At 48.2% G+C, this 14,655-nt stretch overlaps 1 protein-coding gene across 1 annotated transcript; it reads right to left on the reverse strand.

The window, feature by feature from the left end:
- Nucleotides 1-351: 351 nt before the first annotated feature.
- CFAP20 (cilia and flagella associated protein 20) lies at nt 352-13,615 on the reverse strand. The gene is made up of 6 exons (XM_060253900.1): nt 13,283-13,615; nt 10,859-10,938; nt 9,586-9,697; nt 8,399-8,587; nt 1,719-1,829; nt 352-749 (listed from the first exon to the last, which is right to left on the reverse strand). Exons 1-6 carry the CDS (start codon nt 13,364-13,366, stop codon nt 744-746), a joined length of 582 nt encoding a protein of 193 aa, XP_060109883.1. The 5' UTR covers nt 13,367-13,615; the 3' UTR covers nt 352-743.
- Nucleotides 13,616-14,655: the final 1,040 nt, after the last annotated feature.

Below are 14,655 nucleotides of genomic sequence, written 5' to 3' on the forward strand. Positions count from 1 at the left end.
TTATAAGTATAATTGATGTAATGTATGTTTTATGTTGTGAGCCGCCCTGAGCCTGCCCCGGCGGGGAGGGCGGGATAGAAATAAAAAATTATTATTATTATTATTATTATTATAAACCAGTGGATAGGTGACACTGCAGATTAGATACCCCTTGCATTGGATATAGCTTAGTTCGCGTGTCTGCAGTGCAGGGTCGCTTGAAATACAGTAGGACCAGTGTCAAGAAATAAGACCTAGCTAGGGAGAACGTTGGCACTCTTGCTCCTCCTGAGCAGTGAGCGTGCAGGGTACAATGGCCCAGAGAGGAAACAGACTTCTAAATCATAGAGAAGAGGACACACCACGGCCAGCTTTACAAAGAGAATCAAATATTTAATAATTGCTTCTGGAGGGAGAGCAGGCCACATACATTTATAGCAGATATCAAACACAGGAAGAGTGAAAAATTATTATAATAATAATAAAGAGGAAGCCATTGGCATCTGAATAGGGCAGAAGGGGTCCACCAAAGATCAGATCCCGCAGATCCACAGCGGCTGACCTTTAAACCAAAAGCCTGATCAGGGGTCGTTCCTCACATCGAACAATGACATGGTTAAGCGGTGTCCTGCCCCAGAGTTAGAGATAACAGCTTTATTAAATAACAGTTATTCTATGTAAATCAACACCTAAATATTGAATAATAAAAAAGTTCCACCTGTCTTCAGAGTGCATGTCTTTGATGGTTTCCCATGAAAGTATCATCATTGCTGCAAGAGGAGAAAGGAGACAAGGTTAGTCGGAACGTCTGCAGTTTGAAATCCAAAGTCTCCAGACCTCTCCCTGGAACTCAAAACTACATTTTTTGATCATTTTTCCACAGGAAGGGGAGTCGTGTGGTCAAGGCCCTAGGGTCTGAAGCCTGACTCTCCAGGTTAAATGGAGTCACAGCGATTTGCTGAAGGGTGTCCTTGCAATAATCTGACAGCAGTGGCAGTGCTAGCCCGTGTGTTTTCAGGTGGAAACGAAGAGAATAGCCCAGGACTCTATGCAGACAGCAAGAGCTAGCCACCTGCAGTTACTGGCTCAGCTCCTCATGCTCCATAGCTTTTGCAGAGATGTGTTCCTGTCCAAAGCGCTAAGGATTCAACTACAGCCATCTTTGAGTGGGGAATGAAGAGGAGACTAGGCCAAGGCCTACCTCAAGTTTGGTAGTTCCTCCCCATCCCACTCATAGACAAACACACGCAAAATGGCATTTTGCTACAACTGATGTCAAGAAAAAGTTTGGGGGTAATTCAAAGAATGCAAATACCTGAGAAAAGTGAATGGCAAGAATAATCCCAAAGGGGAGAGAGGATCCCCTTTGGGATCAAAGCCCAATCCTAAACCAAACCTTGGTTAGAACTGAACTTACTACTCAAACTTGCTTGGGAAATCATTCCTCTCCTATTCCAATGACACCAGCTAAAAGCACATTCAATACCACAAATCCAATTACTCAAAAGATTTCTGGGTTTGGGGCAGAGAATAATCCCAGCCAATGCCTGATCTTCAGTGCCCAAGGAAAGCGGGGGAGGAGGGATAACCTTCCCAACCTCACTAAGCTTCAGCTACAGCATCGAGTTGAAGATTTACTCAGCTGTCTCTGCGCTGCCAGCTGTTTGATAAGGGCTACTCCAGATTAGATCACTCTCCCCCCCACACACAGTCCCTCTTCCCCCGACATCCCCACTCACCTTGGCCTTGTTTTGGACAGGGATGTACAACTTGAACTCAGCAGGAAGTTCATCCTCCGAGTACAGTCTGTCTGAGAAGTAAATTCTGCGGATGCGGCAGTTTGCGTGGATCTGAAAAACCGATCAAGGTAAGAGAGGGGCCTGCAGCAGCCCCACCGTGCCCCTGTTCAAAACAGTCTGGCAGACTTTTGCTACGCTTCAAGGCAAATGGCAACATTCTCATGCCACTTCTTTTTGAGGAGCAGCAGAAGGGGAAGCCTTCACTGCATCGTCTGAGCAGCCAAGGCAGTCAATGAAAGACCTGGAAAAGGTCTCCCCTGTTCAACATTTGTTTCAATTAAAAATCAAAAGGTTAAGGAAATCAGAATATAAGGGCCCAAGAGCTCTGTGTGTAACCACTCTGAGCTGCTTCAGGAGGAGCAGAATACAAACGTACGGAAATAAAATAAATAATAAAAAATTGAATTATAAATATTACCAAATACACAAAACTACACATGTATTTATGAATTCAATTATGATTAAATACTACTAAATCCAGTCTATTGTATTACTATTGACTCCAGATTGCATCTGTTTGTTTTTTAACCAGGAGAGAAAGGTATACAGTTGAACCATTATTCAAGGGACCACAGCAGCAAGCTATCTAGAACAGGGGTCCCCAACCCCTGGGCCAGGGACCAGTACCGGGCCGTGGCCTGTTTGCAACAGGCCGCACAGCCTTGTTGCCCCCCTATGGCGCCTCCTCCCACCATTTTAAGGCCGGGGAAAGGAAGAAGGCAAGGGCAGTGTCGCTTGCACTGCTGCGGCAGTTTCCCCACCAATCAGATGGGGGGGGGTCTGTTGGAGCAAGAATCTACATAAACCCAGTCTGACAGCCACAGTATGACAGCTGGTGATCTAGCTGCCAGGCTAGGTCACAGTGACCTGATCAGCAGACCGGCTTGAGCCGGCAGAAGCCAAGTGATGCAATCTGCTGAGTCAGCACGGCCAGGATTGGCTGCTTGGACTATATATGATCTGTGTGTGCATCACACAGGTCTCTCCCTGTGAGATGGTGGTTAGGCGAAGCACTTTGTCCGTGGAGGTGATATTGTATAGACTGCACAAGAGAGCACTTGTTGTGTATATATGTTAATACACCTTTTGGCACTAGTTGCACGTGTCTGCCTGATTTTCTTTCCTGAAGCCCTGTGACGGGCAAGTCATCTCCCTCACTCTGCTACTCCCGCTCCGACAGGGTTATGGGCCCAGGGCGGTTCCGCTGCGCGGAGGAGAGAGTTGAGAGTTGAGCTGACTGTGAGTTTGGAAAGAGCCGGAGGCGAGGAACGCCGGTGAAGGACACAGAAGCACCACCGTTCTCTGTTTGAGAGCCAGAGGGACGTCGGCAGCCAGCTGTGAGGAGGAGTCGGCACGATGGCTCAGCAACAGCTTGGAGTAGCCGTTGAGAAGCTCACCTCAGCCAACTACGCGGTGTGGAGCCTGAGAATGCAACACTACCTCAAGCGTGAAGGGCAATGGCTGTTCGTGAGTAACCCCCCTGCTGACTTATCTCCTGCCGAGACTGTGTTATCGGATAAGGCACTGGCCAACATAGTGCTATCTATAGGAGATGACCAGCTGGTTTATGTGCGAGAGCAGGACACTCCCAAGGCTGCCTGGGACGCGTTGAGTGCGGTGCATGTTAGCACCACTGCTGGTTCCCTCATGGCCTTGACAAGGAGGATGTTCCGCACCGTTATGCCGGCTGGAGGGTGTGTGAAAGATCACATCAAACGGCTAACGGACTGTTTCGTTGAGCTGGAGGCAAGAGGCAAGACTGTAGCTCCAGACGACAGAGTGTACATTTTGCTGTCGTCGTTGCCACCTGAGTACACTCCCCTGATAACTTCTCTGGAGACGGTGGACGTAGCGACCCTGACCATGGAATACGTCTGTGCCCACCTGCTTGACTTCCAAGAGAGAATTGCGGCCGTGAGCTGTCCGGGGGTGTCGGCCGGGCAGCGTGCTGTTATCGGTGTGTCCGGGAAGACAGCCAAGAATGAGCCAGCTTTTGCTGCTGGCAGGCGTCCGAAGGTGGAGGAAGTGGAGCCGACTGCGTTTGCAGTCCGTCGCTGCTATGGATGCGGGTCGTCGCAGCACCTGCTCCGAGCTTGCCCTGAGAGGGAGAAGAGGCGGGGGCGTGTGCGGCGAGAGCGGAGGACCGCCAGCCCGTGTGAGGAAGCAACCCGGCTGGTCACGTCTGCAGTAGAGAGCACAGGGTCTGCTTGGATTTTAGACTCCGGGGCAACGAGCCATCTCTGCTGCGAGAAGGAGTTGTTGAAAAACATTGACAGTCCTGAGCATAAGTATGTGAGATTGGCTGATGGGACCACTGCCAATTCTGTTTGCTCAGGCAATGTGGAATTTCCTGCACTGAAATGTATGTTGCAAAATGTGTTGTATGTACCCTCACTGCAGTCTAACCTGTTGAGTGTTAGCACACTGTTTGACCAGGGATACCAGGTGAGATTTGAGAAAACCTGCTGCAAAATCCTGGGAGGTGGGGGAAAGTTGCTTGTGACAGGAAAGAGGGAAGGTAAACTGTATGTGGTCCAGAGTGATTGTGCCCAGGTGGCTCAAGTGTCGAATGAGCCTGTGCACAATAATTGCATACATTTGCTCCATAGGAGACTTGGGCACTGCGGATTTAGGGCGTTAAAGAAAACCCTGGAGCTCGTGCCTAGTTTGAAAGTAAATCCTTGCAAATGTTACTTGGATTGCCAGGTCTGCAAGAAGACCAAAAGCAAGGCGTGTGCTGTTGCTAAAGAAAGCTCAAGGGAAAGCACACGAGCCCTGGAACTAGTCCATTTAGACGTTATTGGCCCATTGCCAAAGAGTCTGTCGGGGAGGAGATACTGCTTGGTGGCCACCGACGACCACACGAGGTACGCGTGGGTTTTCACCATGGTGCATAAGTCTGAGGTGTATAAGACATTCACCAAGTGGGTCAAAGCAGTGGAGAGACAATTAGGGGTTAATCTCCTAGCTGTACAAACCGACAGAGGGGGGGAATTCTTATCTAACCAGATGAAACGTTGGCTGGAGAACAAGGGCATTGCCCACCGTCTGACGAACCCGGCAACGCCCCGAGAAAATGGGCATGGGGCTGTATTGCAGAATGTGATGTATTGCATGTTAGAGGATGCACAACTGCCAATGACCTATTGGGCAGAAACCATACATGCAGCTGTTTTTTTGCAAAACAGGGTTTGGTGTAATACTGTGAAAAATGTGCCTTATAGGTTACTGTTGAACAAGACCCCAGATTTGAGTTCTTTAAAAGTCTTTGGGTCACGGGCTCGGGTTGGCATCCACTCCACGAGTAGCGGGGAGGGGGATGTCCGGGCAGAGAGCCTAATTTTTCTGGGCTACAAGCCAAGGGCCAGGTGTTATCGTTTCTGCAATAGCAAAAGCAAGATAACACTTAGTAAGAGTGCCCAGTTCAATGAAGAAAGCAGCTGGCCAAGGTTGCACTCCTTGCAGAAACAATTTGTCCTGCTGCCAAGTAGCGATAACGATGTTGGAGCGCAGCCCAGAACTCCAGCCCAGGAGGTGGCACCCAGTGGGGCTGGAGAAGGTGAGCCGAATGCTGGCACAGAGCCTGACGAGCAGAGTCAGGAGGCAGAGCCTCAAATGCAGGAACTGGAGGTAAAGTGTGAGAGTCAGGAGGTTCAACACCCAATTACAGGGGCAGAGCAACCAGCCCAGGAGGTGGGAACAGAGCAACCCGAAGAAGACAAAGCTGGTCCAAGCACAGGGCCACGGGTGTCTGCCAGGTCCACCAAAGGCCAACGTCCCGCTAGGTACAAGTGTCCCTATGTCACTCTGACTGTCAATCCAGACCCACCCGGATTTGAGGAAATGTTAAAAGAAAAGGCTAAGAAATGGAAAGCCTGGGTGGCAGAGTGCGAGGCAAGGGAGAAGGAGGCTGAAGCCAAGCGTCTGAAAGAGCTGGCTGAACAGGAACACGATGATGTGTTTTACAATCATGATGAGTTCCTGAACGAATTCCGGAAAGGGTTCCGAGCTACGTAAATATGAACTGTAATGTTGCTGGTGGACATGTATGTAAACTGTGTGAAGTGTTTTGGTGCACTGGGTTTAAATAGATTAGGAGGTGTGTTGGAGCAAGAATCTACATAAACCCAGTCTGACAGCCACAGTATGACAGCTGGTGATCTAGCTGCCAGGCTAGGTCACAGTGACCTGATCAGCAGACCGGCTTGAGCCGGCAGAAGCCAAGTGATGCAATCTGCTGAGTCAGCACGGCCAGGATTGGCTGCTTGGACTATATATGATCTGTGTGTGCATCACACAGGTCTCTCCCTGTGAGATGGTGGTTAGGCGAAGCACTTTGTCCGTGGAGGTGATATTGTATAGACTGCACAAGAGAGCACTTGTTGTGTATATATGTTAATACACCTTTTGGCACTAGTTGCACGTGTCTGCCTGATTTTCTTTCCTGAAGCCCTGTGACGGGCAAGTCATCTCCCTCACTCTGCTACTCCCGCTCCGACAGGGTCGGCCTGGAAGGCACTTCATGGCCCCTTCCCTGGCCTTAAAATGGTGAAATGGGGGGGGGGGGTTATGAGGCTGCACGGGGGGGGTGGCGAAGGAAGAAATAGGGAAGGAAAATGGGGGGAAGAAGAGGCTACGTGGGGGGGGTTGCGAAGGAGGGAGGAGGAAAACAGGGGAGGAGGTGGCGAGGCTGTGCGGGGGGGCGGCGAAGGCGGGAGGAGGAAACGGAAGAGGAAAATGGGGGGAGGAGGCACCACGGGGGGGGGTAGGGGAAGATGAATTGGGTGCCCCACCCTGATGGCCCTGGTGACACGGTTGGGGACCATTGATCTAGGAGGCCTCTGGTTTCTGTATCTGCGATACTGACTGCAAAACAATCTCACCTTGGTCTAAGCTTAAGAAATGACTGCATTATGCTAATGCAGCCTCTCTTTAACAATACTGTTTGACCATTGAGGAAAACAAGTTGGCGGAAATGCATTTGGTCAGGGTCAATAATGGTCTAACATGTAATTTTATTCCAAACTGAGACTATTACTTGTGCCTATATTTGTTTTTATTGAATTTAACTAAATACAAGTATATTATTGTAAATTTGGTAATATTTATGCTTCAAGTTTATACACAATGCTCATTTAAACGTGGGAGGCGAGAGCCTGCCACCAGCTTCCTGAGATCAGAACAGCAGAAGCCCACCCAGGAAAGGAAAGATCCCCTGTGCAAGCACCAGTTGTTTTTGACTTTGGGGTGACATTGCTTTCACAATGTTTTCACAGCAGACTTTTTACAGGGTGGTTTGCCATTGCCTTCCCCAGTCATCTACACTTCCCCCAAGCAAGCTGGATACTCATTTTACCGACCTTAGAAGGATGGAAGACTGAGTCAACTTTGAGCCAGCTACCTGAAAACTCAGCTTCCACCAGGGATCGAACTCAGGTCATGAGCAGAGCTTAGGACTGCAGTAGTGCAGCTTTAACACTCTGCCCACCCAAGCCTACCCTAGATCCATCTTTATTGCATCTGGTACCGTCTGGCTGCCAGACAAGCTGCTCTGCCACTGAACGGGAGGCCCTTCCCCAATCCATCCTTTGGCCTTACTGAGGCAAAGCCCCCTTTGCTTTGCAAGCTGATCTTGGAATCCTGCCGATACACCAGGTGGCTTTTAGCTGATCCATCACCTGCCTTTTGAAAACTGAATCTAAATAATGTGCATATTGGCAAAACCTCAGTGCGACCCAGAAGGAAATGTAATGGCATGCATCCAAGCATGCAGCTTCCCCGAAGAATGACATTTCTGTTTGTGGAAGAGGGAGTAGTGCTTTCTGCTGATTCTTCCCTCCCACTGCAGACTCCCATGTTACCCCCTGTGCTGTTCCTGAGAGTCTGCTGGCCACAAGAAGAACATGCTGGAGGGACTTTATGGGCTGACAAGAGGGGCAAGCAGGTATATCCTTCTCTACAAACTCTATGGATGGGCAGATGCAGGCCAATACAACTTTCTATTTAAGAGTCGAAATTATCACACAGAACATCTCTCCCTAATATCACCCTCTAATTCTTTTTTGGCTACAAATCACACACTATACACAAAATGGCCTTAAGTGGGTCATTCGCTGGCAATTCTTCCATGAATCAAGTAAAGCCTTAATAGTTTAACTTGCCAATTAATACTTGCTGGTTACTGTAAGAATATGGGAGTCCTGCTGGATCAGACCTGTGGTCTATCTAGTCCGGCATCGTTGTCTCACAAGATGGCCAACCAGTTACTATAGATAGCAACAATACAGCCTAGATGTCAAGACCTTTCTCTGATGTTGACTGCCTCTGAATGTGGAGGTTCCTTTTAGTAACCTGGCTAGTAGCCACTGGCAGGCCCATCTTCTGTGGATCCATCTAATCTCCCTTTAAAAAACCGATGCCTGTTGCCATCACTATATCACTGATAGTAAAACTCCAGTTTAACGACTCACTGAGTAAACAAGCACACCTAAGTTCCCTGCAGTCAGTCGATCTCCCCAAATCATCTGAAACCCAACTCAGCAATGGCCCTTCCCTGCAGCTATCTGAGCCAGAGACTCTAAATCAGCCTGGAAAAGGCCTCTGGGATCGAGGCCCCTCACCTGCACTCTCAGGGTCTCAATATAGTTGGTGCCATACGCTCGGCGAGTGAAGTCAGACAGGTTGAACTGAATCTGGTTCCAGCCGTCATCCAGCCGCATGGGCATGGTGCAGATGAAGGGCTTGACACGGGTTGTGCTCTGGTAGTTGCTGGCACGGAATCGCCGGCGCACATTTTTATCATCTAGCACCTAGGGAAGAAAAGCACCACGTCCTGAAGAGGAGTCTAGGAGTCAGGCTGCCCACGGCAGAGGCTGAACTCATCTAGGACATCAATGAGCACAGCCCAGAAATGGGGTTGCTAGTTTTGCTCAACTGCCATCATATCTCTAATAGCCAAGTAGGCCTCCTGTGAGGATTTAAAAAAAATTGGAGGGGGAGGGTCACATAGGCTAATGCAGATAACGAAGACTCAGGAGACGCCTCAGTTTTGCAGAAAATACCCCTGAAAAAACAGCAACAGTGCATTAAAACCTCCTCAAAAGTTAAGAGTGATATCTGTGCATACCCAGGCAATGTAAAAAATACAAGAGACAACAATGATGTCATATATTGTCTGCCAATAAGTGCAGGTTGAGTGGATCTGGAGATAGAGGAAAAGAAGGGAGACAGACTGAAGGAAAACTAAAACTAGAAGGGGTGGGAAAACAGCTCCTGATAAGAGAGAGGAGCGGGAAATATTATAAGTTGGGGACAGAATAGAAGATGCGGGAGCTGCAAGGGGATAGGGAAGGAGAGCTAGGAGAGAAAGAAAAATGAAATCCAGTGAAGGAAAAGTTTTTAGGGAAAAGAACTGGAATAGGATTGGGAGGTATGGAAGAACAAAGTGGAAACTAAGGCAGTGGAGGGAAAAGCCAGAGCTAGGGAAGGTAAGGGGTAGGGAGCAGGAGGACACAATATAGAGAGGAGGCTAGGGAAGAGAGAAACAGGATTTCCACTCTTCTTCCCCATGAGTCCCCTTCCCATAAATTATATAGTAGGTCATATCCTGCCTTTCAAAAGAAGTCCTAACTGTGTTAGCTGGCATCCAGCCAAAGATTGGAAGAGTGGTTTGGGCCTTCAGAAGCATGATTGTCAGCCTACAGACTCAACAGAAAGCTTTAGGCAAGTGACCCTCTGTAAATGACAAACAATAACTCTCAAACACACACATCATTTTCACCTGGGCTTGCCATCACAGCTCACCTACCTGTACTTCAAAGGTGAAATATTTTTTCAGGTTCTTGATTATCATCACCAGAAAGGGTAATTTAATTCCCAAAGTCTTCTTTGGATCAGCAGGACACGTAATATACGTGGTACTGGGAGTGAGAGAGAAGGGAGAAAGACTGCATGTTAAAAACTGTTTATCAGATCTCATGGCTGGGGGAGGGGGGTGGAGCCAGAAGCGGCCCTTCCCCCATCCCAAGTTGCAAAACCAAAGGGCAGACCAAACTCCATCGAGACCCATGTTTGGTTCTTCACACATCTGAACATTCCCCACTCAACATCCCATCCCTTCTAAAACTCCAATAATGTAATGATGGAGAGAAGAAATACTTTGGGAAAGAAACATTTTATTTATTTAAAACATTTTTATGCTGCCTTTCCAACCAAATAGGGTCCCCAGGGTGGTGAACATCAAAACCTTCATCATTTCAACATTAAAACAGCATTTAAAATAAAGCATATATAAAATAATAAAAACATACAAACATGCAAACAACCCCAAAGCAGGGGCAAATAAATTACAAACCCAAAGAGAGCCAATAAATTACACACAAAACACAAAAATCTTTGGAAGACAACAACAGAGAAAGACAGACTAATCTCCTCGGAGAGTTCTAAAGTTTTGGTGCCACAATCAAAAAGGCCCTTGCTCAGGTTACCACATTACTAAACAGATTCAGAGTATTTTTAAAAAATAGATTATTTTGAAGAATTTGCTTTTAAAAGACTAATGAACTTATTGCAATTATTTCAGGATGTGGGATCAGTTAGGAATTAAAGGTAATACAGGGACAAGATACCATAGTTAGTGAGTGTCGTTAGTGATATCATTATCAGTGATTCTTTTCACACAGCTATTCTGCACCTAGAGCTCCACATATCCAAGGTCAATCTAGATTTTGAAAAATGTATCCAAGACTAGTATTGATACATTTATGCTTCTGAGAGGTTAAATGTATTTTTCTACTTATTAAGCAACAGGTAATGAGTACTGTATAAACCAATAATCTAATAAAATATAATAGCATTATTTAAGTATTGCTGTCATTATAGTATTTTTATCTAATGATGTTATATTTTACACCAATTTTAAGAGTAGTGAGTTATTGCTTCTTTTGATGTCTAAGCTTATACCAACATAAATGCTTTATCTAATTTCTCCCCCATTCTTTCTAACTGCTGTTATGTGTGTTAACTGTGTATGTGAAACATTCAATAGTATGGGTAAATAGTCACTAACAGCTCTGTCCTACCTGACATTGGTTCCTTCAATCTCCAGCACCAGTGACTGGATATCATTATCCGTGATTCTTTTTATGTGGCCATTGCGCACCTAGAAGGTGAAAGAGGAAATAGCCCATCATGTCATGACCAACAAAGATCTTTGTCCCGAGGAGCATCTGCCAGAAAAAGAACAGTCATAAATGCTCCCCAAATCCAGCAAGGCAGTCTGCACCTCCTAAAAACAGCAAGACCAAAGGACAACCGGATGTTGTAAAAGCACGGAAATCTAATGGGAGCCTCCAAAGACATTCAATTTTGAGTGTAGTAGCTTACACTTAATGTATTGAATACATTGCTATGCAGCCTTTTAATGCAGCTCAGGAGGCAACTTAGAATCAATAACAACACAATAAAATAAAATATTAACGAAAACTTGAAGCATCAGAGCTGCTGCAAGACACTGAACAGTCTAGAGGGCTGACGAAAAATGATCAAATGATATAAACCAGATAAGATTTATCACCAAAAGCCTAGAGAACTTATAAGACTGAGCGCCAGGTGAGCTACTGTAAGAAGCAATTCAGAAATCAAAATGCCAGCTCAAAGAACACACACCCTCTGGTTCCCACCCACCTTACTGATGAAGGTGGGTGGGTGGGGAGAGCTCACAAAGTGGGTCTTTCCTGAAAACCAGGTAAGCTCATGTGGGAGTAGGCAGTCCTCCAGACACCCCAGGTCTTCCAGTTGTGTCCAGCAATGAGTTGGCTGCCAATGCAGTTCTCCCAACACAGGTGTCAGAGAACCCTTTCTGATCACTGCTGCAGCCTAAACCAACTGAAGTTCCCAAACAGCCTTCAAAGGCAGCCCCATGGAACGCACACTGCAGTAGTCTAACCAATATGCCATAAATGCCAGATTGTAGTGGATAAATCTTGTTCTTCCAGAAAATGCTGCATTTGACAAACTAACTGAACTAGATTTAAATGTGCTACACAGCACAGATGAGATCCAAGCTTCCACAGGTGAACACAGGTTGACACGCTCTCAAACCATGAACCTGCTCTTTCAGGAAGACTCAACTCTATGTAGTATGGCTGATGCCACAGTCCCCACCTGTACTATCTGACAGCATCTCCTCACTTTTGTCTGGACTGAGCTGTCACTTATTGGCCTGCATCCAGTATGTTCCTACCTCCAGACCTCCATTTAAGCATCTATTGGCTCACACCATGGCTGACAAATAGGTGCCATCTGTATTGACAGACCAATGGCCTGACTTGTTTAGGGGAGGGACTGCAGCTTAGTGGAAGAGCCTGAGCTACTTTGCATGCTGGAAGCCCCAGATTCAATCCCCAGTATCTCCGGATAAAACGACCAGTTGGAGGAAATGTGAAAGACCTCAGCCTGAGAGCCTAGCAATCTGTTGCCAAGCAAAGCAGACAAGACTGACAGTGATGGACAAAGAGTATGATACAGTACAACAAGGCAGCTTTATGTGTGTTCAAATAATTGGCTGTAGTTCAGTGCAAAGGGGGGGTGGAGGGGTATGACTAGGCAGTCCGGTATCTATTTTGCTCACAAAAGGTCCCAGACCCGGCATGTCCTAAGAAAGATTCCATAGGCGATGTGCAAGGCAGCTAGCCTGAAGAGCCACTGCCAGCCAGAGTAGATGATACTGATCATGATAAACCAACAGTCTGACTCTGCATAAAGCTGCTTAATGAGCCAGCATACCTGCACTCCCTCCTCTTTCATTTGTATTACTGATTTTAATGCACGTTACCTCAGGTTAGGAGGACTAAAGGGACTAGGGATTTAGTGGTGGGGCAGGGGGGGCATTTTTCCAGGTTACTGTGTGGTCACGGGGTGGATTAGTAGTGATGCACAGCCCTGCCAAGGTGGAAGAACACCAGTGTAAGTGGTCTGCCACACCCAGAGGAGAAAAAGAGACCCCCTTCCCAGGGCCACAAATGCATAGCACGTAAGCTCTCTCCCCCCCCCCCCCCGCCCTGCACAATGAATATGAACACATGAATCTGCCTTATACTGAATCAGACCCTGGGTCCATCAAAGTCAGTATTGTCTACTCAGACTGGCAGCGGCTCTCCAGGGTCTCAAGCTGAGGTTTTTCACACCTACTTGCCTGGACCCTTTTTAGTTGGGAGATGCCGGGGATTGAACCTGGGACCTTCTGCTTCCCAAGCAGATGCTCTACCACTGAGCCACCGTCCCTCACCTTGAGACGGGGACCCCAGGCTCAAGCAGGTCTACCTCAGCTCCCCCTCCCGGCCGATTTGGGGCGCTTGACCCGGCAGACAGGAAAAACTGCGCCGGGGGGCACCTAGGCAGCACCCCCACCCCCGGCGGCCCACATCCCCTTGATGAGGGCTAGAAACTTGCTTTTCAACACCAACTGAGAGAGGCAGTGGTTCCTTCCCTCCCCCCACAGCCACCTTCTTGTCCCAGATCTGCAGCGGCTTGCTTCCGATGCTGTAGAGGATGGACAAGAAGCCGCTCTGGAACGTGTTCTTGAACATCCCGCCGAGCCAAGCCGAGCTGCGCCGAAGGGGTGGCTCTGCGCGGGCTGCTCCTACTGCTGCCGCCGCCGCCGAGCGCGGCTTTCTCTATCTCCGTCTCAGCCCTCAGGCGTCGCGCGGAAGGAGACCACCACGCGTGCGTTCTGTAAAACGAACTTAGACCGCTCCGCCGCCGCTAACCTAAGCCTCCGTCGCAACAGCAGCTGCCCCGGAACGGACTACTTTCTAGACGGAACTCGTTCTCTGTCGAGTGTTGTCGCGACGCCTGCGTGCTTCCAAGGCGACGGGAAGGCGGGACAAAAGAGCTAGCGGCGCTCGGAAGCCAAGGTTACGCCCCCTTGGTGTTCGGCTGGGAGCCGCCACAGAGAGGAGGCCCGCCTTCCTTGAACTGCGCAGGCGTAGTAGAGCTCCGTCGAACCTGTCTGCGGCTGAGGCGGTAGCGCTTTCCTGAGGCTTAGCCCACGCCCCGTAATGGGGTCGGTTCGAGGGCGCCCCTCGGGTCCTGCCGTATCACAGGTGAGGACCCTGAACGATTCATAGACTTGCCCTCGTTCTTTTCGTCGGACTGCCTGGTATGGTTTGAGCGTTGGGGCAGGCGGTTGCTAACCACCAGGTCGGGGCTGGAGTTCTCCCGGAATTTCCAAGATCCCTTCCTCTGAAGGAAAGTGCAGCTTCAGAAGGCGGGCTTCATATCATCACAGCCCTGCTGAGCTCCCCCACCTCCCCCAAACCTCCAGGAATTCACCAAGCCGAAATTGGCAGAACTTGTTAGGGCTCCAACTCTTCGTGTGCGAGAGGAAAGTGCTCAGCGGAGGGGAAGATAACGTGATATATAGCTCCCTGAAAGATCTTTCATTGGAGAACTGTGTGACTTAAATTTATCTATTTCATTTATTCCCGGCTCAAGACAGAATATGCAATTTAAAGGTAATGCAATAGAAAATATATGCTGCAGGGAAAGCAGGGCGTGCAGCTTTAAAAATGAAAAGTACTGTCAGTTTCTGAGCATATTATCAAGGAGAGAGTCCAGTTGCACCTTTGGTGTTTGGTGTAGTGGTTAAGTGTGTGGACTCTTATCTGGGAGAACTGGGTTTGATTTCCCACTCCTCCACTTGCAGCTGCTGGGTTAGCCATAGTTCTCCTAGCGGTTGTCCTTGAAAGGGCAGCTGCTGTAATGCTTTCTTTGGATGCCGAGAAGGCATTCGATAAAGTAGAAATCCAATATTTAAAAGCAATCTTAGAGACCATGGGTTTTGGGCCCAACTTTTTGAACAGCTTTTCAGCTGTTC

Source organism: Heteronotia binoei, chromosome 14, assembly GCF_032191835.1.
Source record: "Heteronotia binoei isolate CCM8104 ecotype False Entrance Well chromosome 14, APGP_CSIRO_Hbin_v1, whole genome shotgun sequence".
NCBI classification, from domain to species: domain Eukaryota; kingdom Metazoa; phylum Chordata; class Lepidosauria; order Squamata; family Gekkonidae; genus Heteronotia; species Heteronotia binoei.

Coding starts and splice junctions, on each gene's coding strand:
- CFAP20 (XM_060253900.1), bottom strand. CDS start 13,366: ATGTTCAAGAACACGTTCCAGAGCGGCTTCTTGTCCATCCTCTACAGC. Junction 8,588..9,585: donor ATTTCACCTTTGAAGTACAG/GTAGGTGAGCTG, acceptor TTTCTTCCCTAG/GTGCTAGATGATAAAAATGT. Junction 1,830..8,398: donor TTGAGACCCTGAGAGTGCAG/GTGAGGGGCCTC, acceptor TCGGTTTTTCAG/ATCCACGCAAACTGCCGCAT.